The 26,064-nt window shown below is 54.6% G+C and overlaps 2 protein-coding genes across 19 annotated transcripts in view; one reads left to right on the top strand and one right to left on the bottom strand.

Annotated features, from left to right (window-relative positions):
• Positions 1-15,007, bottom strand: part of ANGPTL2 (angiopoietin like 2) — a 35,690-nt gene extending 20,683 nt beyond the window's left edge. The window contains exons 1-2 of one of the 2 annotated variants that reach the window (XM_046022374.1): positions 14,494-15,007; positions 419-1,284 (exon numbers count right to left, since the gene is read on the bottom strand). In XM_046022374.1, coding sequence (XP_045878330.1) covers positions 419-1,235 — 817 coding nt within the window. In that variant the 5' untranslated portion in view covers positions 1,236-1,284; positions 14,494-15,007. Of the gene's footprint in view, positions 1-418; positions 1,285-2,738; positions 2,825-14,493 lie in introns of those variants that run through there. The other variant, XM_046022375.1, reaches the window with a different exon arrangement.
• The window catches only part of RALGPS1 (Ral GEF with PH domain and SH3 binding motif 1), a 274,225-nt gene that overhangs the window by 160,465 nt on the left and 87,696 nt on the right, over positions 1-26,064 (top strand). The window lies entirely within an intron of this gene.

Here is a 26,064-nt window from a genome sequence, read left to right as displayed (position 1 = left end):
TGGCTTCTTGTTTCTTTGGTGAGTATTTACCAATTGCCAGATCTGTGCCAGGTGCGGTACGAGAGCCGCACCTTGCAGGAGAGACATTCTGTTTGCCAAGACAGGGCATCTCAGCAGAGCCCAGGAAACTACAGGCCTGGGGCTTGTTCCCATCAGAAGCCAGAGAACATTTGTTCTCTTCTGAGACTCTCCCTGTTTCCTGGTTCTACCTTGGAGCATCCGTCTAAGGAACGTGGGCACCCCTCACCCTACCGGCTACTGGGCCTGGGCCCAAGGGAGCGCTGGGGGGGATTGCGCAAGTCTGTCGGCCCGGCTTCAGCTCACCGTGGCTTTTCCCCCACTGGTGTTCTCAGCCGAGGGAAGCCTGGCTCCTGGCTCTGGCCCCCGATGGAGCGGGCTCCCTCCCAGAAGGACTTACCGGATGGCTTGTCTGTGGAAGACGGCAGGCTGGTGAGGGTGGGCATCGTGGGCAGCGGGGGAGGCAGCACCTTCAGGTTCTGATCGCTCTGGATCTCGTTGGTGGAGATCTGATTGATGATGCGGTTGTAGGGGGGCGGCTGGTAGACACGGGGCGGGGTGGCCGGGGGTGGCTGGGGCACGGGCCTGGCCGCCGGCACCCGCTGGCAGTGCTCCTCGAGCTGCGCGATGATCTCGGACTGGTTGTGGGCCAGCGTGGCCAGGTGCTGGTACTTGTGCTCCAGGTCCTTGTACTTGCTGGCCAGCTGCAGCATGTCGGCCGTCTGATTGAGGATCCGGTTCTCCAGCTGGGAGAGCTCCAGCGCGTTGTCCCGCTTGCGGATGATCTCGTGCAGCAGCTGCATGTAGAGCTGCGTGACCCGCGAGTTCATGTTGCGGCTCTCCTTGCGCAGCAGCTTCACCTCGCTCACGATGCCGCCGTCCACCTCCACCAGCTGCTGCAGCGTCTCGATCTGCCGCTTCTGCTTGAGCAGCTCGCTGTTGAGCAGCTCCAGCTCCTGCCTGTGCACCCGGTTCTCCAGCAGCACCTCGGGCTCCTTGGAGTTGACGCAGATGGCGCCCGTGACCCGCTGCTGGGGCACGATGAAGGTGTAGGTGCACTTGTCCGAAGACTCGCCGGCCCGCTTGTACCTGTTCAGGTAAATGAACTCGCCGGGTGAGCCCTCCTCGGCGCCCTCGAAGCCTTCCTTCTGGCCGGCAGCTGCTCCCACGGCAGCCAGCAGTCCCAGCCACCAGTATGTCACGCACAGCGGCCTCATGGTCCTTGCAAGGTGGTGGTTCCTCGTGGCGAACAGAGCCGAGGAAAACCTGAAAGTAAACGGAAGGGAGATTCAGTAACAGTGTTGTCACTGCCAGCGGCCTGTGCCATGAATGAGCTCAGCCTTCTCGCCAGGCAGATCCCTCCAAAAATGCAGCTTCAGGAGGGAGCCCTTCCGGAAGCTGCAGAAAGAGACAGGCAGGCCTCAGCAGAGGTAGAGAGGAAACAGGAGGGGACCGCGGCATCTGAAGGCAGGAGGCCACAGCCCTGGCACTCCCGAAGCCCAGCCCCGAGGCCCAGCCCCCTCGCCGATCTCCTGGCCCAAGCCTGAGAGCCACATGAGGGCAGCTCGAAGCTGGGGCAGGGAGGCAGAGGAAGGCCTGTCTGGTCTCCTTTCTCTGCCTCCTTTCTCTGCCCTCCCTCCCACCCCGTTCAACACGTTCGTAACCCCCTGGGCTTTCCCGGTGTGGCACCGGTCACAGCTGTGCATAGAGTTTCTGTGTGATCTCCGCTACTGGAGTCCGTACGCCATGAGGGCAGGCGCTGTGGCCGATTCCATCCTGTGTCCCCCAGGGTGCTGCACTAAGCAGGCTTTCAGCAAATATTTGTTAAATGCTCGAATCACAGGAAATGGCATGGAATGTGTTCGGTTGGTAGCGGACAGTGTCAGTGGGAGGATGTGTCCAGCCACATGGCTTTGGTCTGTGTGTTAGAGACAAGCTAAAGAGCCCAGACAGGAACAAACAACCGAGCTCTTGTAAATCCAAACATTTGCAGGAGCCAGTGACTGCAAGGCCCTGCCGCCGCAGCGTGATTACAGCCGGCGGAAGCGGAAAACAGACACGTGTCTCTGGAGTTGTTTCAGTTCTGCTCTTGGACCATTTGTTCCTTCACCAGTTATCCCTCCAACATCCGTGGTGTGCCAGGCAGCATGCCGGCTGCTGGACGAACGGCTGCAAACAGCCCAGAGCCAGCCCTGCCCTCACGGGCCTCACGGAGCAGCAGTAACGTGTGCTGCGAAAGGGCAGAGCAGGGAACTGCCCTAATCGGACGATTCGAGAAAGCTTCTCTGAGAAAGTGACCTTTACAGTGACCCCTTGAGGGATGAGCAGGAGTTGGCCGGGCCAAGAGGGAGGGGACGGACGCGCACAGATCCCTCCTCTCGCCTACTCAAGGACACTGCTCCGGTATTTCTCCCCCATCTCTCCTGCATGATCACATTTTTCCTATAATCATGCTGTTGCTTCTCTCAAAATCAATCCTCTCTTGATCTCACAATCCCCCTCTCCAGCTACTGTTCCATTTCTCTGCTCCCCATTTTAGCAAACCCCCCCCAAAGAGTTGTCTGTACTCAGTTTCCAGAAAGTGCCTCTCTTCCCGTTCTCTCTTGAGCCTACTCCCATCAGGCCCGGCCCCTCCCCTCCTCCAAGTACTCTGGACAGGGTCACCAGTGGCCTCACTTGCCAGGCCAAATGGCTTATTCTTGGTCTTTATTAGTACTTGCCTCTCCACACTGGGTGATGTGGTCAATCACTCCCTTCTTAGACTTCCTTTCCTGAAGATCACCCTTTCCTCCCTTCTCACTGGCTGCCCTTTCTGTCTCCTTTGCTGGTTCTTCCTCCTGTTCCTGTCCTGGGGGACCCAGAGCTCAGTCCTCAGACCTCTTGTTTATGTCGGTGATCTCATCCGGTCTTGTGACTTTCAGGCTCTGCTAACTCCCACATCTATTTCTCCAGCCCAGACCTCCCCCTTTGACTCCAGACGCATACATCCATCTGCCCCTTTGACATTTCCACTCGACCATCCACTAGGCATCTCAGACTTAACCTGTCTAGAAGTGAACTGGTGTCCCCATACCTCCGCCCCAACATGCTCAGCCTGGGTTCTCCGACGTTAGTAAATGGCAACTTGGCTCTTCCAGTTGCTCAGGCCAGCAACCTTGAGGTCATCCTTGATTCCTCTCTTTTTTTCGTATCCTGCATCTAGTTCATCACCAAATTGTAATAGCAATGTCCTGGGCGTATTCTCAGAATCCTGCGGCTGCTCCCCCCCTCCCCTGCTCCCTGGTACAACCCACCTTCACCTCTCACCTGAACCTAACTGTCTGCTGCTGGACCTGCTCCTGCCCTCGGTCCTCAACCCAGCAGCCAGAGTGACCCTTTTTAAAAAGGCTGATCCTCTACTTGGAATCCCCTGGGAGCCCCTCATCTCGGAGAAAAAGCTTAGAAGGCATTTCTGACTCTCCCGGATCTGGCCCGCCTCCCTCTCTGGCCTCCTCTCTGACCCCCCTCAGCCCCCCTGCTCCTGTGCCCGCAGCCACCGCAGCCTCCCGTGCAGTCCTTACGCTCACGGCGCACGCTTCTGACTCCGGGCCTTTGTTCCCTCTCCCCTGTCCGGAGCACTCCTATCCCTTGCCTCGTCGTCCACTCCCTCACCTCTTTAAGGTCTCTCCTGAGATACCACCTACCCAGCGAGGCCCACCCGGATTATCTAAAATCGTAACCTCCCCCGGTCCTCAGCATGAGGACCATTTCCCCACCCCGTGAATGGAACCGCTGCGAGGGCAGGGGGTGGTCCGCGCCGTTGGCAGTGCCAAGCACGTGGCCTGGCCTGGGCAGGCAGGCACTCGTCCCTGTTTCTGGCCGGAGTGAAAAGGCACGCCTGCCCACTGCGGCCGCGCAGATGATAGGGCTGCGGAGCGTCAGGGCCAGGGGACCCCTGTGCAGGTGATTGCCAGAGGGGTCCAGAGGTACAGGAGGAGGCCATTTCTTTCCTTCCTTCCTTTCTTTATTTCTCTCTTTCTTTCAAAGATTTTATTTTATTTATCTATTTGAGAGACAGAGACAGCATGAGGGGGAGGGCAGAGGGAGAAGCAGACTCCCCGCCAGGCAGGGCGCTTGAAAGGGGGCTCAATGCGGGGACCCTGAGATCATGACCTGAGCCAAAGGCAGACCAATTGAGCCACCCAGGCGCCCCGGAGGCCATTCCTTATGCTTTTTGCTAACATCCATAGAATCTATTTACCGAATCTCTTCTGTGTACCCTCCCCTCCCCAAAACATTTGCAAGCATTTTCTACTTTGATGTATCCTCACAAGGTAGATACTGTTAAGATTCTCTTGTCATTTCCATTTTACAGATGAGGGAACTAAGACCCAGAGAGGCTAAGTGAATTGCCTGAGACCACAGAGCTGGGAGGTGGCAGAACTAGGGATAATGGGAAGGGCCCGGAAAGCTTCCCTCCTCTGATCCCACGTATTCCAGCCTTTGAACTCTTACCGACTACACAGAAATGTACACAGAAATGTACTTAATCTGGTCTTCAGTCCAAGAAAAAAGGATTAGCGTGATCGCCTTCTGACTTTATGTTAATTTATGCCTGACACAAGCTGAATGTTGAATCTTCCCCTGGCACCTGTGGGGCTTCCCTGGTGAGTGGCCTACAGGTTTGCGCTCCACCTTGCACCCGCTGGCTGGCCGGCTGTCTCACAACAGCCCCTGCGCTCCCGGAGCCACTCACAATTGTTTTCTGCTGGAATGAGGAGGCCTAAGTGTGGTTCTGTGGCCCCTCAGCCTTTGGGGCTGCTCCGAGAAAGGTGTTCGGCAGCTTTTGGTGGGGGTTGGGCTCTGAGGTAGGGCTGCCGTGACGTTAGTGGAAACCAGGCTGAGTTTGTGAGTGTTTGCCTGGTTTCCAAAGTGCTCTGGCTGCTTCTGCAAGCCGGCCCAGGGCCACGCCTGGCCCAGAACAATGGGGAGGAGCAGCGCCGCAGGCTAGGGCGGACAGGCGCGTGCTTCCCCGCCACTGCTCACCTGAGACTGGTGGTGACAAACACCTCCCGGTGCTCTGGGCGCTGGGGGCCAGAGCTGATGCTCGTGCGGGACTCCGCCTTGGCCGAGAAACCGCCAGGGGCCCAGGGAGGCAACCTGGCTTCAGAAAAGGGTTGGCTTCCAAACCTTTCCAGGCCTCCAGACCTGGCAGGGTAGCACTCTTTATCATTGAGTCCTGTCCCCTCCCACACGTGGGCTCTGGAGCTTCCCGAGCAAAGCCTCTGCCCTTGGACTTGTGATCCTGAAGGCTGAGCCTCTTCTGTGAAACGGGGCGATCCAACCCACCTCACACACTACCTGGGGACGTAGAAATGCTTCCCAAACTAGAGATGGTAATAACAGGATAGCGGCCTGATGGGAGAGACCACAGTTCAGGCTCCTCCCATTTCTCAGAGGCGGGACTGGCGCCTGTGCCCCATCTGAGCCGGGAGCAGGAGGTGTGTCTGGCCTCACCGCCCAGCACTACAGCTGCCCTCTGGTCAGACCGGGTCCGGCTGTCCTGCTCTCCCTGTATTTTACTCGGCGCCGGGCAAGAGCAGGGAAGCAAGAGGCAGGCAGACGCAGCGCAGGGCTGTGCTGTCTTGAAAGAGCATGTCTCGTGATTGTTTGATTGAAACGAGCACCAGTCTTGATCATTAACACTCATACAGGTTTTCAGGTTCCCAAGGCCCTGCATGCGCATTATCTCATTCGATCGTCCCAACAGTCAGAGCTAGTCAGCCGGGTTGTGCCGTTTTGAGGGTGAGGAAACTGGCTCTCCAGAGGGTGTCTGGTATCTCGCCCAAGGTGGCGTTACTAGTGGTGCCGCCAGTTGTGAGGCTCGTGACTCTGGGTCTTCCTGCTACTTTTCCATGGGGTCTGGGCTTGGCAGGAGTGACTTGGGGCCAGGTGGGTTACAGAAGGAAGGAAAGGAACAGGATCCCGTGCTGGGTGCCTGACACATACTGTCACAGGTGGTCTAGCCAGGTGGTTGTCCCCCACTTCTACTTTGTGAATGGGGTCACTGAATCCCAGACAGGCTAAGTGACTTGCCTAGGAGCATGGAGCAGATAAGAGCTGGAGCTGACCCAGCCGAGAACTGCGGTCAGCCTCACACCAAGGGCTGTGCTCTTCCACTGGCCTTGGCTTTGGAGTCATTTGTTTTCCTTAAAGATTCTAACCCCCTCTTCAGTTTTCTGCTACTTTGGCAGTTCTTAATGGGCAGTAATGAGTTTGTTTACTTTTGCTTTCTCGATATTTGTTCAACTAATTACACCCCAAGAGAAGTAACCCTCCCCAGCATTCCAGCCATCTTAGGCCTGGAGAAGAACTCTATTGCAGTCAAAGCAGTGCTCCTCAGTTTCTTCCTCTGACCAACAAAGAAAAGCAACTCCGACTGTTTTCCTTGGCTTCAGAATGAAAATAAAACGATTCTTGAAATTGCTTTTCCACATTGTATTGTGAGGAGTTTCCATTATGTGCGGGTTTCCCTCCCCACAAGTGGAGCTGGTGTGACCAAGCCACGTGACAGCGCCTGCATACGGGGAGGCGGCCTCCCCTGGGCTTGGGTTCCACCCAGCCTCTGGTGTGCAGCCCTGAGCGTCCCTGCTTGGCCTGGTGTAGTGAGGCCACACACCATGTGTTCACGTCCCACTCACGGCACCGCAACCCAGGTATGGGGCCACTTTGTGGGAAGAATCGTTTTTATAAGATGGAGCTTTGTATCATGCCCCACAGCAGAAGCTGGTACCGCCAGGGGTTAGGAATGACAGAAGTTCAAACACTCAGGAGGATAACTACAGTCAGTTGTCATTGTGACTCAAACACTTTATAAACATGATCTTACTTATTCCTCCCAACAACTTCAGGAGGGAAGCCCTGTTATTTCAGGGCTGCCATGCATGGTGGCCCAGGTTGTGCACTCTGCAACTCTAGGGAGCACAACTCACATTCAACAATCTTTGTAGTTTGGGATTTTTATATTACAGCCATTTCCTAATACCCACAAAGATGCTTTTAAGACTAACAGCAGGGCTGACAATTACCCCATTTGCAGGTGAGGAAACTATTGAGATTCTAAGACCATGAGTCATTTTGCCCACAGTCACCAAATTACTAAGTAGTGGAGCTAGTAACAGAACCCTAAAATATACCGTGCTGAATATATGGAAAGAAAAGTGCTGGAGTGACAGGACACTCAAAAGAGATTGCTCTCTGACCCCCACAGGCCAGGGGAGAACAGAAGAGCTCCTGGGATCCTCAGGAGAGCTGACCCCAGGAAAACCTCTGGATTCAAGCCAGCTCTCACAGTGTCACCCACCCAGGCTAGAGTCCCATGTGAGGGGCTCTCAGAACCCACCCCTGCCTCTGTCGCCAGCCCTGCCCCATCATCCTGTTATCATAGAAGGCTGAGGATGAGCCCAGACCAGAGGCCCTGCAGGAGGCCTGGGAAGTGGGCCCCCGCCAAGGCAGTGCAGGCCCCTGGAGCTGCCACCTGCCCCTGAGTGTGCCTGGCTGGCCCCTGGCGTCTGGCTTTGGGGAAGCTAGCAACTCAACCTCTCCTTGAATGAGTCTGTTGGACCTGAGCACAAATCGTGATTGTTAAGGCAACATCAGGACCAAGAAGAAAAAAAAATCAAAACTTCAAAGTTGACAGCTTTACCTACTAAGGCTGTTGGAGATGTATAGTGTACCAGTGGGGTGGTCCCCAAACCAACTGGTGAGCCAGGATGTGGGAGGGATCCAGATCAAGGAAAATTCCAGAAGGGGCCCCAGAGGGCCCAGCTGACCATATAACCAAAAGCATAGATAACAATAGTCCTCGGTTGTTTGTGGTAAACTCACCGTGTGCCTGGTGTGCCCTTTCTCACTGGCACTTCCAGCCCCGTGCATAAGGTTGCCCCCCGCTGAGGCCTGTTATCTTACGTAATTATGAATAGCACCCCCTCTTCCTTTCAAAAGTGTCCCGATTGGGTACCAAATTGTATGGTCCCCTTACACCAAGGAGAAGGGAAATATTATCTGCATTTTGCGGGAAAGTAAACCCAGGTCCAGAGAGGTCAGGTCCCTTGTCTGAGGTCCCTTGAAATGAATGTCAGGACGGGATTCTGCCGTCAACTGCAGTGCCCATGCCCTCACTTCCTCCGAGATTGTCTCTCCGGCCAGCACGAACAAACAAAAGGTGCTTGTCTGTGGGCTTCACGGCCAGGGTGCAGATTGCTTCTTAGTCGCTGTTGACTGAATCAGTAGAAATGGCTTTCAGGTCAGTACAAGGGGGGGTTTTGTTGGATGTTAGAAACAGCTTCTTGATTACCCAAGTGGCAAGACCCCAGAATGGGCATCTAGGATGAGCAGTGGCGTCTTCACCTTAGAAAACCCGAAGGAACTGTGCCTCGCTTGTCCTAGGTGATTCACCGCTAGCCTGGGGGCCAGGGAGGGAACAGCCGCATCTCCAACTGCCTTCCCCTCCCAGCCTAGGATCCTGTGATTCATTCCCCACCAGAAGGCCGTGTGGGCACCCAAGGAGTCTGGAGCCAGTTCCCAGACCCTGCCAGCTCAGCTCTCATAAGACCTTCAAATGAGCCATTTGTTCATCTGTCCAGCCTCCCATCCCCTAGCCTTCCCCTCCAGCCAGTCATCGTGCGCTGCGACAGCCCGGGTCCGGCCCTGTCCTGGGTGTGGGAACAGAGGCCGGAGCCAGACAGGCAGGTAGTGTCGGATCCGACCCATTTGCCTGGGAGAGTAGCAGTGCGGGGGTCGAATCTGCCTGATGCCCTGGGCTCTCGTGCTTCTGCCTCTGGGGAGCATATGGCTCCAGGGAGGGCTGACTGAGTTCATGGAGGAGGTGGGTTGTGGTCATACTGTGAGATCATAGGGCAAGGCGGGATGTGGTTAGGCAGTGGGGAGCTAGTTGCCTTTGCCAGGGGGACAAGGATGCTGCTGTTACTTTTTCACGGTGCGTTATTTGGGAACCATTTTGAGATTCCCCCAAAGCCTGCGCACTGAGCCCTCTGTGCCAGGAGCCCCAGCCAACAGAGCCGAGGAGGGGAAAGTCTGCAGAAGCCATGTCAGAGCCCGGCTTCTGAGTTGGCTGCTGCGTTTCCGGCCATGCCTGGTGTACTCTGGAGCCTGGGAACAGGGCGAGCCTCAGATGAGAGGGAGAAGCCGGGGACGGGGCAGACAGTGCTGCCCCACGGTGGCTTCCTGAGGACTGTGGGCCTGGCCTGGAACTGCTTTTCTAGGCCAGGCCAAGCGGTTGGCACCTAAGGCCACCTTGGCCTGTTGGCATGGGCTCATCCCTTGAACACCGGGACAAGCACATTCTGTGCCTACCTCTCAGATCCCAGTAACTCTGTGAGGCTGGGCCTATGATTATTTTCATCTCACAGAAGAGGAGACAGAGGGAAAGGACGAAGTCACTTGCCCAGGGCCACAGGGCTACCAAGTGGTGAGGCCAGGCCTGGAACCAAGTTCGTCTAGCCCAGAGCCAGGTTTCTTACCCACACAGTCCTAACTGGCCCCCCTGCCTTTGGGCCCTCGCTCCCCTGCCCTCCAGGGTGCAGGGGGCTCTAGGCCCGTCCGTCCAAGGCTCCCAGCTGGCCCTGTCCTAAAGCAGGGCCTCTGTGCTCGCGCTCAGGCTCCCTGCCTCTCTGCACATGCTCTTCTTTTTGCCCCAGCGCCTTCCACCGTGTCTTGCCTGAGGCACACGTCTGTCTCCCTCTCTCACTTGACCTCCCAGATCCACTTCGCTGTGAAGCCACCGTCCACAGTGAGGCGCCCCTTCCTTCTCTGCCCCCAGGAGCAGCCGTGCACCCATCACAGCACCCTAGACCCACCCCATCTGGTTGTGCACCCCAGACGTGAGCTGCTAAAAGCGGGGTCAGGGTTGTTTCCCCTCCAAATACCCAACAGCCAGGATGACACTTAGATTCCCAGACAGGACTTCAAGGATTTCATTCATTGCATGTATTTCCTGAGCGTTTCCCCTGTCCCAGCCACATGCTGGGGCTGGGGGGCAGAGCAGGAACGGGGTAGGTCCCTGCTCTCAAGGGCCCAGGGTGCTAAGCGAGACAGAGAGCAGAGGGGATGGTAATCAGTCCCTTGGCAGGGCAGCTCCAGCTGGGGTGAGGATTGGGGTGGGCATAAGGTGGGAGCAGAGGCACCCCAGAGGGGCCTTGGTTCGACAACACAGAGGGGAATTGTGTGGCACCACGGGACCAAGAGGCTTGTTAGTCAGGGTCTGAGGCTTGCTTGCTTCATTCATTCATTCATTCATTCATTCATTCTTTCATCCATTCATCCATTCCACGCATCCATTCTCTGCCCAGCCCCGAGTCGTGGAGGTCCCGCAGTGACTAAGAGATACCAGCTTTCCCTCGTGGAGGTTGGACTGGGGCCACCTCAGGCAGGACTTTCGTCTTTCCTGGAACTGAACTGTTCCTCAGGTGCTTCTGAGAGATAAGGACAGACTTCTTTCTGGGCTCCCCCCACCCTTTAGAGAGAGAGAGAGGCAGAGGGAGATAGAATTCCACCCAGTGCAGAGCCTACTCGGGGCTCGATCCCATGACCTTGAGATCATGACCTGAGCTGAAACTAAGAGTCACACGCCCAACCAACTTAGCCACCCAGGCTCTCCCTTTCTGGGCTTTTCTTAGGGATCTTGTGCCTGCCTTTCTGGAGGACTAGGCAGCAGGAGGAGGCTGAGGCTCTGGGGCTGCTGGCCCCAACACAGACCGGTTGGTTTTGCCCGAGAACAGACCCAACACAATAGCTCGATTGTGAGAGGCCTGACTCCCCCCACCCAACATGTGAACATTTCTGTGATCAGAATGTGTCTTATAATTGATGGGCACATGTAACAGAACATTGTAACGTTTTAACTGCCGCTCCCCACCCCAGGCTGTCGTTAAACCCGTCATATGGTTTACAGTCAATATTAGGGAATACGGTTTTGTTATAGAAACTACTCTTGGCATGAGGTTCTGATGTGACCTATCTATCACCACAAACTCCCAGTTGCCAGTGGCTGAATAACCCTTCTATTTGGGGTATTTTATATAAATTCACAGAGAAGAATGCTATTCAATGAATTGATTCATTCTTGAGATTTCCCCAGTGTGTCTATCCAGGATGGCAGTGGGCTGGGGTCGGAGGAGTCCAGATCTGGGTTTGAATCCTTGCTTTTTGGCCCACTGGTGCAGGAACGTTGGCAGAGGTGCTACAACCTCCGAGCCTCGGTTTCCTCCTCTGTAAAGTGGGGACAGCACCACTCATTTGGTGCCCGTGCCCCCTCGTCGCAGGTCTCTTACTGTTGTACGTCTGTGTGATTGCTAGATTCGCCTTCTGCCTCCTGCCAGTGGGCCCTGAGCCCCACCAGCAGAGCCCCTCCACATCTGACCGCTGTCCGTTGAAACCATTGTGGGTGAAAAGGGCTATGATTCAGAGAGGCCTGAAGCTGGATGTGCCTGCCTTGGGCGGGCTGCTGCTGTTCGTTCTAAGGTAGCTACCGGTTGCTGCCTCCCTGATGTCGTCAGAATTGCTCGAGTGTGGCAGTGCAGACCATGAGGACCTGCTCGCTGGTTCTGCGGCCCGCGGACTCTCCAAGTAGGGACGTAGGAAACACCTGAATGGAATCTCAGACACATAGGTGAAATTTGCCCGAGGCTCCGCCCCGCTGAGCCGGTGCCGGGGTCCCGTGGTGCCGTGTAGCTGTGCAGAGGCTCCTCTGTAAGAAGGGGTTGATAAAGCCTGTTCTGTGTCAGAGAGAGGCCTCTTTCACAAGCGAGTGATGCATCGAAGGCAGGTACACGTGGTTTGCAGATGGCATGGTGTGAGCATTCTGTAGGACAGCAGCCAGAACGGACTTGGCTGCTGGGGGACCCAGTGATAGGGTCAGGAAAAGAGAAGTCAGGATGCCCTGACCAGGGCAGTGGAGTGAGGAGGGGGAAAGATATAGACTTTGGAGCCAGGCTGACCAGGGTTCAAGAACTGCATCATCACCAACTGTGTGACCTTGGGCAAGTTACTTAACCTCTCCGAGCCTTAGTTATCTCATCTGAAAACTGGGATGCTAAAACTGGCACCTGCCTCCTAGGCTTGTGTTGAGGATGAAATGAGACAATGCAGGTGCTTCCTTAGCTCAGCCCGTACTTAGTAAATCACTGTGGGATGGAGAAATGCCTTAGTGGCTCTGCCCGTGAACTTACAGCAATACTGTGCAGTCCCCTCCTGGGCCGTGTGTTTTACACATTTTGCCTGTTTTACCATGGCTGCCTTTATTGAGTAGTAATTGATCTAATTTTTGTTAGGCAGGCCTGGGACGTCAGTCCGGCAGGGCTACCTGGAGAGCACAGTGAGCCACTGTAGTTCCCGCCTGGAGCTGGGAAACCTGCAGCTTCTGCGGCCCCAGAGTCCTGGGCCAGAGATGCACATATCTAACGAAATGCTCTCCGGAGTTCAGGGAATCCACAGTGACCTGTGGGCCCGCAGGAGAGAAGCTACTGTCCTAAGCTAAGACGCACCAGCGTTGGCCTCCATATGGTCAGAGGTGGTGATGGAGGTGGGGTTTGGGGGAGGAGTCCTTGCACCACCCTCTACGGCCCTCGGACAGGCCCGGCGCTCCTTTTCCTGTGGTATGGAGTTAGCTCACTTTCCTCACTACTGCGGTTCTGGCAGGAGCCCGACGGGCAGACGAGGAGTGCCCGTGTGGGTGGTAAGGATACACCCAGGGTCCCCTTGGGTGGAGGGTGTCTGCACCCTCTGTTAGCATGGACTGCAAGGACCTGGATGTGTTGCAGTTCCCTCCAGACGTAAAGGCCCCCCTCCGTTCCTGGGAAGACCCTCCCCCCGCAACGTGGGTGGCAGTAGGGGCCCCCACGCTGGCTCGCCTCGTGGGATTTTCTGACAACCTTCCTAGCTTGTCCAGCACAGAGAGAATCTGGGTCCCTGCGACTTTGATTGTTATGGGTTTGATACTCCGTGCCTAACTTTTTCTGAGGGTTTGCCTCACAGCAGATGCTGTGCGAAGGCATTCCCGGGCATGATCCCATGTGCTCCTCCTAGAAGGCAGTGGAGTGTGGCTCAGAGTGCTGGGTTCAAGTCCTGGCGCTGGTGCTTGCTAACCCTACGGCCTTGGGCACATCCCCGAACCTCCGCACCTCAGCTTCCTCCTGTAAAGTTGGGGGCAAGAGGGGTGAACAACAGGACCCTGTTGCAGGGTGGCTGTGAGGGTCCCTCGAGCTGGTAAGCGTCTGGCCCAGGGTGAGTGCAGTGTGTTAGCCGTTGCTAAGAGACGGCTGGTATCATTCTCCCATTTCGCAGAAAAGGAAACAGGTTTTGAGAGACAGAGTGCCCTGCCGGAGTCCTGGGACTGCTGAGTAAAGGAGCTAGGATCTGAGGCTAACTCACAAGCACCACCTTACTCTGCCTCACCGTGGGAGAACGCATGTAGGGAGCATTCGGCTGGCTTCGGAAGTGGCATTCTCGGCTTTCCTCAGAGCCCTGGTGAAAGGAGATCCTTTTCTGAGTAACCGAACTGGCCTCTGGGAGCTCTCCTAATCCCACAGCAGAAGCAATAGCTGACCCGTGACACACATATCGCAGAAGGAGAAGGGAGGGATCAGTGAAGAATTTCTGTTTGGAAATGTTATCTAATGCCGAGTGCTTTCAAGGGACTCGGAATGTGGAGCCGGAGCTGTACCCCCTGCCGGGTGCCGGGGAAGACTGGTTCTCCCCTCCTTCCGTGCCACAGACAGCCCGCTGGAGACCTGGGCTCCCGTCCGGTGCTGGGCGGGATCAGGCATCTGTGGACATGCAGGGAAAGCTGGGGCAGCGCTTTGCCCCGAGCCACGGTGACGGAACTCTCTAGCTGGTGTGTCCCTTCCAGCTCCGGACCCCTTTGGTCCTCTCCTCTCCAGCTGAGGGGTGGGCAGAGGCTGCTGGGCTCCGGGGAACTTTCTGAACAAGGGCTCCCGGCTCTGGCAGGATGGTGTTTGCTTTTGCTTTTGCCTCGGCATAGGGTCTAGGCAGAGTGCATAGGAACTCAAAACTTCCAAACGTCTTCCCATGTCCTTGGGCTACCCCTGTCCCCCTAAGCACACACCTACACGCAGGAACGGGCTCACGCACACACCCCAGCTGCCGGGCCATACCCGGGAGCCGCCTTCCTTCACCCCAAAGGCTCTTTGTCTGCGGCACAGTAGGGCTTACAGATGAAGCTCTCAAAGCCCCAGCCCGTGGTCTCATGCCCCCAGAACACCACCCTCGGCCCAGGTGTCCGCAGTCTGCCCCAGCAGTGACTTTTTTGGCTCCAGACGAAAGCAAGAGTGACCCCCTCTGGGGTGCAGCTGCACACACCCCCAGCTGGAGGGGTCAGGGTTCTTGAACCCCCAGACATGGGGCCAGCTGCTGCCTCTTGCCCCCTTGTCCCTTGGTGCCACGGAGCTGGCCCCTTACCTCGTCACTCCTGCTAGACTCCCCGGGGCAGCTCCTCACGTGCTCTACCCCAGCCGTCAGCAGGGCAGCCTGTCCATGGCCTCCAGGAGGGGTCCCCGAGTCTCAGGCCGGACTGGCCACCGAGCAGCCCTGCCTCACTGGCCTCTGCTTGCTCCGCGGTGCTCCACAGCCGGTCTTGGGCCGGGGGTGGGGCAGGGGCTGGCCAGGGGTCCTGCTGGGGCTGCTTACAACCTGCCTCCTCTCCCAGCAGGGGCCGGCGGCTGCCTCGGTGCCATGCTCTGCAGGTCGGGTCTCAGGCAGCACGCAGCACGGCTCAGGGTTCTGGGTCCATCCTCAGGCCGTGGGCAGCAGCCTCATTTGAACTCCCCACTCCTTTGTGGAGCCTTTACATGCCGCCGGAGGAAACTGTGAGCACAGCCTGACCCTGGTTGGCTGTAGGCACTTCTCTCCACCCACCAGTGCAAGAGGATCCCCCAGGCCCCAGAAAGGCTCCGGGCCTCCCCTCAGCCCCAGACAGAGGCGGGCCGCCCGGTGATGTCACACTAACTCCGGCCCCAGCTGGCCCGGCCCCGCCCGCCCCAGCCCGCTTAGTCGGCCCTCCTCGCCGGCCCCCTCCTTCCCTGGCACGAGCCGCTGGGCCGGCTCTACTCCCTGGCCCGCCTGCCACTAGCGCGCTCCGCTGAGGCAGATGACTCCCCCCCTGGCTCAGGTGATAGGTCTGGATGTGCTTTAGCTGCGCAGGCAGCAGGTCCTCCCCCCCCCCCCCGCCCCCGCCAATGGTTCCCTCATCCCTGCACTGCCCCACAGAGCCCCAGGTGAGCCCCACACAGATGACTTCTCCCCGTGGGTGCCCTTCCTGGAGGCCTCTCTCTCACCTCTAAACCCCGGGGAAGGAGCCCAAGGCTGTGCACAGAAGCCAACGGGATCTGTGCGGAAGCTAGCAGGAGGCAGTGGCCTGAGACGCGGGAATCACTGCAGGCTGGCGGGGGTGGGGGCTGTGTTGGGGAGGACGGCCTGTCACTTATCACCTAGAGGCCTTGATTAAGTCGCTTCACGGTTCTGGCGTCCCTTTCATGTGTCAGTAAACGAGCCAGGACCAGTGATCTAGCTTCATGGATTCCACGGTATCACGCGGGGGAGGGCTTGGTGCAGGACAGGAGCGCCCCAGCGGGCTGGACTCAGCACTCGGGAGGTGGGCAGGCTGGGACCGTACTCCCAGAACCTCTGCGGTGACCTCCAGACCTCCGGGGAGCCCGTGATGAGAGGCCCCAGCATGGTCTGTCAGTGAGGTGGAGCGCACGAGCGTTCACAGAGTCAGAGCAGAAGGGAGAAGACCACACTGGAGCCCCGTAAAGTGAGCAATCCTGCGGACACTCGGGTCAGCAGGGCGGGCAGACGGGGGAGGGCAGCGGGTACAGGGGCGGGAGCAGCGGGGTGCAAGTTTGTGTCTCTGCCTGGGCAGCAGCTGTGTGAAATACTGGTGGTGACCCTTCCTGCCTCCTTAGAGAAGTTTAGTGATGATGGTGGCGGTGATGACGCTCGGGTGCAGATCGGGAGAGAAGCTTCGGTGGGATTCTCCTTACCCTCAGACGTAGCGCACTGTGTTGCTGGGCCCCGGGCAAGCACGTCCACTGTGGTCCTGTGCTCCTCAGGACTGCCCCTCCTGTCTCGGCAGGGAACAAACTCTGCTTCTTACCTCGGCCCCTCCCAGCCTGCTCAGACGCGCTCCCTTCGTCATCTGTTGGTCCCTTTCCTTTTTAGAAGGCGAGTCTTCACCAGAAGACCACAGTAGCTTACAGGTGACAATGTTAGCCGGACAGTCGGGTTGGACAGTGTGCCACCCACGACTGTGGGGGTGAAGGTGCCCGCCCACTCTGGAGGATCCCTTTGCATGGGCTGCACAGAAGCCGCGGGAGGCTGGGGACTCAGGCTCAGCAGAGGCACATAGGCTGGAGTCGAATCCTTCCTGCGCAGCCCCCCTCGTCAGCCTGGAGGCTGGCATGCTTCCTTCTTCCCCCCTCCCTCCTCTGTCTCGCGTGTGTCTTCTCCAGGATGTGTTTATTGGGAACCTGCTCTGAGCTGACACCAGGAGGTCAAAGTTGCTCTCCTCACAGAGCTCACCGTCAGGAGGGGAGACAGACAGACAGACCCATGAGTAGTGCTAGGTGCTAAGCGGGTCTCTCAGCAGGAGGCTGGCTCAAGCCGGGCAGTCGGGGCAGGCTCCCTGAGCGTGCGGTCTCTCAGCTGAAGCCTGACGGACGGGTTAAGAGTCAGCAGGTGCGAGTTGGAGAGATGATAGTCTGGGTAGAGACAATAGTGTGAAGGACCACGTGGCAGAAAGAGCAACAATGTCCCCAATAATCTCCTAGTCCAACATGAGACCTTGATACTCGTCTCAGTGAGAAGTAGGGTCTCTGTCCCCTCCCTTTGAATCCAGGTGGGTTTGCGATCTCCTTACAACCAGTGGAATGCACTGGAAATGACACTCCCTGCTCTCCAAGCCTGGGTGAGACAAGGCAGTGCGGCTTCTGCCTTGTTCACTGGGAAGCTCTCTTTTGGAGCCCGGAGCCAGGCTAGACCCTGGGAAGTCCAGCTACCTGCAAGCCGCCATGCAGAGGCCCGGGGTGACATGGGTTCCAGCTCACAGCCAGGAGGAAAGATGCCTGTCAGTGATTCCAGCCCCCAGCCACGAGTCAGCTCCTGCTGGAGTCTTCGTGCGGAGGCCCCAGGCATTGGACACAGAGATGAGCCGCTGTACTGTTCTGCGGCTGAATCCTGGACCCGCAGAATCCATGAGGATAGGAAAATGTTGTTTAGGCTGTTGAGTTTTGATGGTAATTTGTTAGGCAGCAGTAATAACTGGAACAATTATAGGGAGTTCTCCCCAGGAGTGCATTTGTTTGAGGAGAGACAGGGAGCATGGCGGAAGACGAGGCCTTTTTGGAGGTGGGACTTGATCCAAGGACAGTGGGAAGCCATGGAAAGCTTTCGAGCAACTTGCTTTTATTTCTGAAAGGCCCCATTAGTTATTGAGTAGAGACTGAGTTGGCAGGAACCGTAGACAAGTCATCTGGAGCTGGTGGGCGATGGTTGCAGCCATCCGAGGCAAGTGGAGGCATGGGACTCACTGGGTCAGAGGGAATTTCCAGGACCCACCCTCCCTCCGGAACAGGTGCAGCCCAGCTCCCGGATTACTAGGGCAAATTTGCTTTCACAATTCACAGTTCCTAGGATCCCATCAAGTGGGAGAGGAACACCAGCATGGCCTCGGCCTATCCATGTTTGCATATCCCTCACCTTTGAGGTGGCCTTGGGCAGTCGAGGATGCTGCTGGAGAGCTTGAGCTGTGCAGTCAAATTCTGCTTCTACCACTCAGCTCTAAGCCTCACTGTCCTCAAACGTAAAATTGAGATGTTACAAGGACTTACCTGATGGGGCTATTGAGAAAAATGAATAAGATGGCAACACACCAAGCTAAGTGTGATGTGTACTGGCTAGTACCGGCCAGTACATGGTACCTACTCAGTGTTGGCTGCGGTGATCCCCATCGCCTCCTTTCCTGGGCTGTGAGTTCCTGGAGCACTGGAGCACGTGTGGGTGTTGGGCCACACAGAGCTCTCCTTCTGTACAGAGGAGTGGTACAGAGGAGTGAATAATTGAGTGCCTGGCTGGGGAGGATGAGGAGCTGTGGCTCAGCGTCTAACAGACCTGGGCTCAGATCCCAACTCTGTCATTAACCTGAGCAATGTCCTCTTTCTCTTGCAAACTTTGTTTTCTCATTAAGAAAATTTTTAAAAATGATACTACTTATTCCTTAGGGTGTGAGAGGACTGAGTGATAGGATGCACCTAAAGCACGAGGCGTGGCATTAAGCATTCAGCGGTTGCCCAGGAAACGGGGCTGTTGCTCTTCCTGCGTCCAAACACCTCTCCGCTCTTGCTTGCCAGACGCCTAACTTCAGCTCGGAATCCCCGTGACCTCCTTGAGAAACACCGTTCCCACATTTCCAGCTGCCTGTTGGACCAAAGTATCATGTGACCAAAGCACATGAGGAGAAAGGAATCTCCCTTTCTTTTTTTACACTTTTTTTGGATCAGAATGTTTTTCATCCTGTGTGAGGTTTACATGGTGGCAGAACACAAAGACTCTTAATTACGTCCCCCAGTTTGTTTAAACGATTTCGTGTGTTTTCATGTCTTATCACCTTTCTGACAGTTACAAATTTTTTTTCTTTTGGAAATGTTGGCCTCTTCTACTGAGATACTGTCTATGGCGGAAGTGCGTGGGCAGTGTGTGTTGTAAAAGGGGGTGCTTAGGAGCAGTGTCTCACCAGCATTTCAAGCCTCACAGATTCCAAATTGCTGGTTTTTCCCTTCCCTTCGGCAGTTTTTAAATGCCTTTCCATCATCTTCTGGCCTACATTGTTTCTGATGAGCAATCAGATCTCTTCCTTATTATTGCTCCTGGGTATAGTGAGTCTCTTCCCCTTTCATGTCTTTTAAGAGTTCTCTTAATCTTGGTTTTTAGCAGTTTGACTGTAGTGTGCATTGGTGTGGGTTTCTTTGCATTGATTCTGTGTGGAGTTCACTGAGCTTCTTGGATCTTTGAGTTGATGTGTCTCACCAAATTTGGGGGTGTGTGAGGTGATTCGGGGCCATTATTTCTTCTAATATTTCTTCAGTACAATTTTCTCTTTCCTACCCTTCTGGAACTCCATTTACACATTTGGTGTTGTCCCACAGGTCACTGAAGCTCCCCTCCTCTTTCTCGCCCTTTCTCCCTCCCTTCTTTCCTTCCTTCCTTCCTTCCTTCCTTCCTCTTCCTTTTCCTTCCTGTGCTTCAGTTGGATCATTTCTATTACTTGTCTCCACGTTTACTGACCTTTCCTTCTACAGTATCTAATCTACGTTAATTTTATCCAAAGTATGTTTTTTTTTTTAAATTTTATTTATTTATTTGACAGCGAGAGAGAGAGAGATCACAAGTAGGCAGAGAGGCAGGCAGAGAGAGAGAGGGAAGCAGGCTCCCTGCCAAGCAGAGAGCCTGATGCGGGACTCGATCCCAGGACCCTGAGATCATGACCTGAGCCGAAGGCAGCGGCTTAACCCACTGAGCCACCCAGGCGCCCCTCCAAAGTATGTTTTATGTCAGGACATAAGTATGTTTTATTGGGTCTAAAATTTCCACTGGGTTTATTTTTATAGGACCAATTTCTCTTCTGAGATTCTCTATCTGCTCATTCATTCTATCCTTCACTTCCTGAAAATCCTGTACCTATATTATAATAGCCATTTTAAAGTTCTTTTTTAAACTAAGTCCAACATCTGGCTCATCAGTGGGTCTGGTTTTATGGGCTATTATTTTTCTTGAGCATGCGTCACACTTTCCTGCTTCTTCACATGTCTATCATTTTTAAATTGTACAACTGGACTTCTTGTATGATACACTGAATGACTCTGTATTTTTTATTGCCTTCCTCTAAAGAATGTTGTGTTTTGCTCTGGCAGGTGGTTAATTTACTGGCATACCCCCTTGATCTTGTGGAGGTTTGGTATTTAGGTTTTGTTCAGGTAGGTTCATTTTGGTTTTGTCCATAGTCCTAGGGTATAACTCTTCGTCCTGGGCTTACTGGTAAGGCATGGCTCTTACAGGATTAAATCAGAACCCTTAAGTGTTTGCCAAGTCCTTTTGGTTTGATAGGACTTGAACTCCGAACTCCCTGCTTCCCAGCTACTGCTTTTTTGGGGGCCCTGTGGAGTCTCTCTCTCCATGTATACAATTTAGGGATTAACTAAGGATTTGAGGGGAATTTGTACAGTAATTTCAGAGCTCCCACTTCCATGGCTATCTTCCTTCTGGCATTTTCCCCTTCGTCATCCATCCTCTGTGCCCAACTTCATGATCTTCCCAGCCAGTAATGCTGCAACATTCTGTTTCAGTTCTGTTCTTCGGTTTATCACCATGAACTGGGAAGTGCGCACTAGGGCATGGTTTCAAGAACCATGTCTCCTCCAGCTTCTGTTGCTTTGGGCTGTTCTCAAGTACTTTCAAGCAGTTGTTTTGTATATTGTCCGGAGCTTATCATTGTTACAAGCCAGAGAGTTAGTTCAGTACAATCTACTTTTCCATTTTGGTAACTGGAACTCCCCACATCCCAACTGAATCTGTCTTCTCCCTCAAACCTCCTGTATTCCTCCTGCTTTCAGTGCCTTTGATAAACCTAGACAGCTGGTTCTTTATTCAGTTCTCTGCCCTTCCTGCTCTTGATCATCATCTGTTGGGAAATACCAGCCCCAAGAAGTCATAGATTGATTCAGCTCAGTATACCCACCTGGGCACTGGAAGAAATATGTTGTCCCCACAAGCCTTGTTAGAGAACCTTATGTAGCTAATTATGATATGCTAGGCATCAAGCTCAACATTCTATAGGCATCATTGTTTCCTCCTCTCATAACCTATGAAGGAAGAACCATTCTGTTCTACTAACAAGAAGACTGAGGCTAATCGAAGGAAAGTTCCTTGCACCAGGCCACACAGCTAGGAAGTAACGGGACTGGGATTAAGACCCACATCAAAGCAAAAACACAAAACACAAAAACACAAAAGCAGAAACACAGTTGTCCTGAAAACAAATAACATCTCTTTAAATCTAAGACATTTTTTTCTTGTTTGAAGATCTCTGAAATCAGGAGGCTTCTTAAAGTTAACAGCCTGTCAGGGGCTAATTGGCCACACTTTTTCTTTTTTTACTAGAACGTGACACATTTAATAGTTGATTACTTCTCAGATTCAAGGTCAAGGAATTACGGCAGTGTTAGTGACAGGGCTCCATCCGGTGAGGTTAACCCATGGTTAAGGGACAAGGAAGCACGTCCCCTCCTCTCCTGGTCAGCCGGTCTTGGAAAGGTCCAGGGGAGTGTCCAGCATCAGGAAGCCTGTGGAGCTGCCAGAAGCCGCCCTCCCTCCAGATTTAATGCAACAGCTGCCTCTACGCTAAGACTCAGCCAGCTGGCCCCTCCTACCGGAAGGTGCTGTCGCCAGGTCCTATGACTTGCCGCCCCATGTCTGTCAGGGACACCATGTGTTCCCTGGCCCTGGTAAGAAGTTTGGAGACTCACGTTTGTGGGGAGATTCTAAGGCAGTGCTGCTGGTTACCCCGTACCGCCCGGCGTCACACAGGATGTCCCAGCACACGGAAAGCCCTTTGAGGACATCATGGCTGCTACATGCTGGCCAAACAAGTTTGCGCGTTCAGTTACGAGGTCGCTTCGAGAGCCTGTTGTTAGCTCATGTACGACCCTCTTCATTCTCCCTTCTCCACTCACCTGCCAGGAACAGAGTCAGGTAGCCTGTCTCCTCGAGCGTGGACGTCACCTAGCAGGGAAACACATTTGATCTTCAGTCAACAAATATTTACTAAGCTCCATCTGAGCACCAGAGTTTGGGCTCCAGCTCAATGTGCCCAAAGCCAATTTGCTAAGATGTTCAGTTGACTGGTTTTCATTTTGTCATTCTAACAGTGTTTTAAGGAATGTTCGGTTGGCCTCGTCTGCCCTCTTCTTACCGCAGCTGATGCAGAGGCCTGTCCCCGAGAGAGGAGATGAAGAAGCGGAGGGAAGAGAGATTTTGTTTGCTGGGTTTCTTTGTATTGTCATAACAAAAACTTCACAGAAATTTTCCAAAGCTGTTTAAAATCATTTCATGCTATATAAACATTTTAAAAAAGATTTTATTTATTTATTTGAGAGAGAGAGAAAGAGAACAAGAGCACGAGCAGGGGGGAGGAGCAGAGGGAGAAGCAGGCTCCCCGTTGAGCAGGGAGCTGGATGCGGGGCTCCATCGCAGGACCCTGAGATCATGACCTGAGCTGAAGGCAGATGCTTAACTGACTGAGCCACCCAGACACCCCACCTATATAAAAATTTTTAAAAATTGCTTTTTGGAACATTGTCTGTGTCAGACAGTGTCAGACTGCGGGCAGTTTTATGGCCAGGCGGGGAAGACCACAATCCCCTTCTAGACACCTGCTGGAATTCTCCTCCCCAGGAGCAGCCGAGCTGTTGCTGACCTTGCTTATCTCTCCCGGGGCCCGAGAAGGCAGCTGAGCAGATAACTGAGGGCTTCTGGCAAGAGACTGATGGGGTGAGCTTCCCAGGCCTGAGGCCAGGGTAGGGGGACGAGGCAGGGGTACTGGTGCCGTAGTGGGGGCAAATGTCCATCAGAGAGCCCCGAGGGCACGCCTGGGATGGTCTTGTCCTGGACCCTGGAGCATCTTACTAGAGGACCAGCACGTGGTAGATGCCTGTTGAGCGGCTCTGTGGGAGCGCTAGCCTCACGTCCAGGGCTTCTGACAGCGTCTTGGCGCCGAGGCCAGCAAGAATGCGCTTTAGGAGTCTGGCTGGAAGGAGACGGGAGAGGAGACCCAAAATAAGAAAGACAGCCTCCTCGACAGTGCGAGGCTGCTCCCGGACTTCTCAGGGCTACCCTAGACCCACCCCAAGCTGATTCTGGGGGTCCCCTTAACTGTTCCTCTGCTGATCTGGCTCCCAGCTGCCCCCAACTCAGCCTTTCCCTCTCCCCTTCCCACAGGTCCATCTGCCAGGCAGGTGCAGGAAGGAAGGGGGCACCTGTGCCAGGCACTCGGGCCGTCCTGCCAGGCGAGGGCGGGGCAGCAGAGGGACATCTGCTCATAGTCCCTGCATGGGTGGATGCGGGTGATGGTCACAGTATCGGCCCCCCTCCTCCACACGGCAGGGCCACATCCCAAAGCGCTTTGGCATTTGTTACCACCCTTGGCCTCACAGCAGGCCTGGGAGTGCGGGGAGGGCAGCGGTCATTCCCTTTTGTGGATAAGGAGAATGAGACCATGACGATGTTATGGTCACTGTTACTGTCATCGTGTGTCAAATGCTTACTGTGTACCAGGCACCGTGCTGGGGTCATTGCCTTATCTTGCCGAAGCTTCCAGCATCTGCAGAGGGCAGGTGTCCAGGCACGGCTCCAGGATGGCTTCTGCCTGCCTGAGGCACTCTGCCTTCGCGAGCTCTTTCCTCCGCTAAGAAATGTTCAAAATCATCTTCTGTGACTGCTTGGTGTGAAGACAAATACAGTAATATTGAATATTAAGACATTTCCTGACCTAAAATTTCACTTTTTATTCTCATTTTAAAAGAAGTTAGAACATTTTTGTGAGACCCCCCAAAGTACCATGAGTCCTAAGTGCTGTTCCCGCTGTGCCTAATGGGTGACTTAGCCCCAAATGCATGTCCACACGCCCTCACCCACAAATCCAGAATCCGAAAGCTCTAGAAAAATAGCAAGCCTTTTTTCAGAAGGTTGTCTCAAATTCATTTGGTGGCAAAATCCGACTTGAATTGACATGAGGTTCAGTGTAGTCTTCGAACTGCTTAACCCCCCTGTTTAGGGAGCTGCCCCGACCCTATGAGAGGGTTGGAGGACATGCGGCCTAGGCACTGCATCCCATGCTGACACTGTCTGTCCCCTTGTCCCCCACCCGGTGACCCTTCTGCCTGCTCCCTGTTCTCCTCTCCAGGATCGTGAGCTCCTCAAGGACAGGACCATGTCACATTCATCTCGGGAGTGTGGATAGTAATCATTTCTCCATAAATCCATCATTCCCCTTTTCTTTTCTTTTTAAAGATTTTGTTTATTTATTTGACAGAGATCACAAGTAGGCAGAGAGGGAGGCAGAGAGAGAGAGATGAGAGGAAGCAGGCTCCCTGCTGAGCAGAGAGCCTAATGTGGGACTCGATCCCAGGACCCTGGGAACATGACCTGAACAGAAGGCAGAGGCTTAACCCATTGAGCCACCCAGGCATCCCTCATTCCCCTTTTCGTAAAGAACCCACCCGGAGCTGCTGCTCACAGATTTATAGCTGGGGCCCAAATCCACATGAGCGAGTGATCACGATGAGCCAGTCCCTGGCCGGTCTCTGGAGCTGCTCCCCGGGAGCAGATATGAGGGGGACATGCGCTGGGGTCCTTGGAGGAACAGGAGACAAGTTCAGGGAAAGGAATAACAGAGATGATGTTGGTTGACGGCTCGTGGGTTGCAGGCTCTGTGCTGTTAGCATCGATTATGTATCCCCCGCAACAGCTCCGTGTGGTCAGAACCATCACTGTCCTTTTCGGGCCAAGGAAGTCAAGGTTAGAGAGCCTAAGGAGGCTGCACGAGGGTGTGCAGCAAGGGAGAGATGGCGCGCAGGTGTAGCCCCAGGCATGCGGACCTCGGGCTGTGGGTGCCCCTGGTGCCACCAGAGTTGTCCCTAAACTAGGTAATGATGGGGTGGATGGGGACAGGAAGGAGGCTGCTTTCAAGAGGGTGCTCAGGAGAGTTTCTGAGAGGGAGGCTCATGAGAGCCGAGGCCCTGGTAACAGGAAGGAGGCAGCCATGCAAAGGGAACAGGGCATGGAAAATCTGTGCAATTGGCCTAGCTGAGGAATGGAAAAGCCACTGTGACCAAGCAGCAGAGACAAGCAGGAGAGGGCAGTGGGGGGGGGCAGTGAGAGAGGCAGGCTGGGCAGGTCCTGTAAGGCCCTCCATGCCAGGCGAGGCCGTGGGGTCTTATTCAGAATGCAGCACGGGCCCCTGGAGGGTTGCAAGCAGGAACATGTTATGCTTCGATTTGCATTTCCTCAGTGTCCCTCTTGGTGCTGGATGGAGAATGGTCCAAGGGGGAAAGAATGGAACTGGGAAGACCATTAGGAAACTTGAGGGGCTATCCAGATGAGAAACCAGGGGATGGACACCAGAGTAGTGTCAAGGAGACAGTGACCAGTGGCTGGATTCAAGATTTTGGAAGAAGAGTTGACAGCAACCCAGCCTGACTTTATATGGTGAGTATGAAGCTACACTGTTTAGTATCTTAAAGATTTGCCACTTGAGAACCCTAGAAATAATACTCTGGGAGCAAAGTAGTGACCCACAGTTGGGATTTGCATGTAGTGTTGGGCAGTACACACCCTACCCAGCTGTACATGACAGCCCTGACCACAACCAGCACTGACACCTGGGCACTGTCCTCCAGGAGTATGGGGGAAACAGTTGGCAGGAAGAAGTTGAAGCCAGGAGCCACCACCCCTGACACTCCCAGAAGAAACTGGGGAAGTTGGGAATGAGGTTGAGGTGAGGCAGTTGTGCTGGAAGGATCTATAGAACATGCTTGAATTGCTGTTAATGTTCCCACAGGCTGGAGTGGTCTGCAAAAGTCCAGTTCCTTACCCCACTCCTTGAACTAGTTCTCCTCCTTGAGGTAGCTCCTGAGATGGATGTCAGTATGCAGAGGGATGCAGGGAGCCGAGGGTCTCCTTGGGTTTGCAGGAATTGCTTTCAGCAGAGATCCATAGATGTGTTGTCCCAAACCTGGAAGGGGGAACTTTGCAGCAGGCACTGACAGGAAGATGCAAGAAATTCGTAACTATGATCCTGGAAAATTGGAAGCGACTGTTCCTGCATCTTCCCCGGTTTCAGATGCCCAAATCTGCCCTGATTCTCCAACTAGTAGGTCTGGGGTGGGCCATCTCAGAGACACCCACACAGGCCCTGCAGGG

This window comes from Meles meles, chromosome 11, assembly GCF_922984935.1.
Source record: "Meles meles chromosome 11, mMelMel3.1 paternal haplotype, whole genome shotgun sequence".
NCBI classification, from domain to species: domain Eukaryota; kingdom Metazoa; phylum Chordata; class Mammalia; order Carnivora; family Mustelidae; genus Meles; species Meles meles.
Note: the sequence above shows the minus strand (reverse complement) of the source record. Positions and strands in the feature narration are given on the sequence as shown.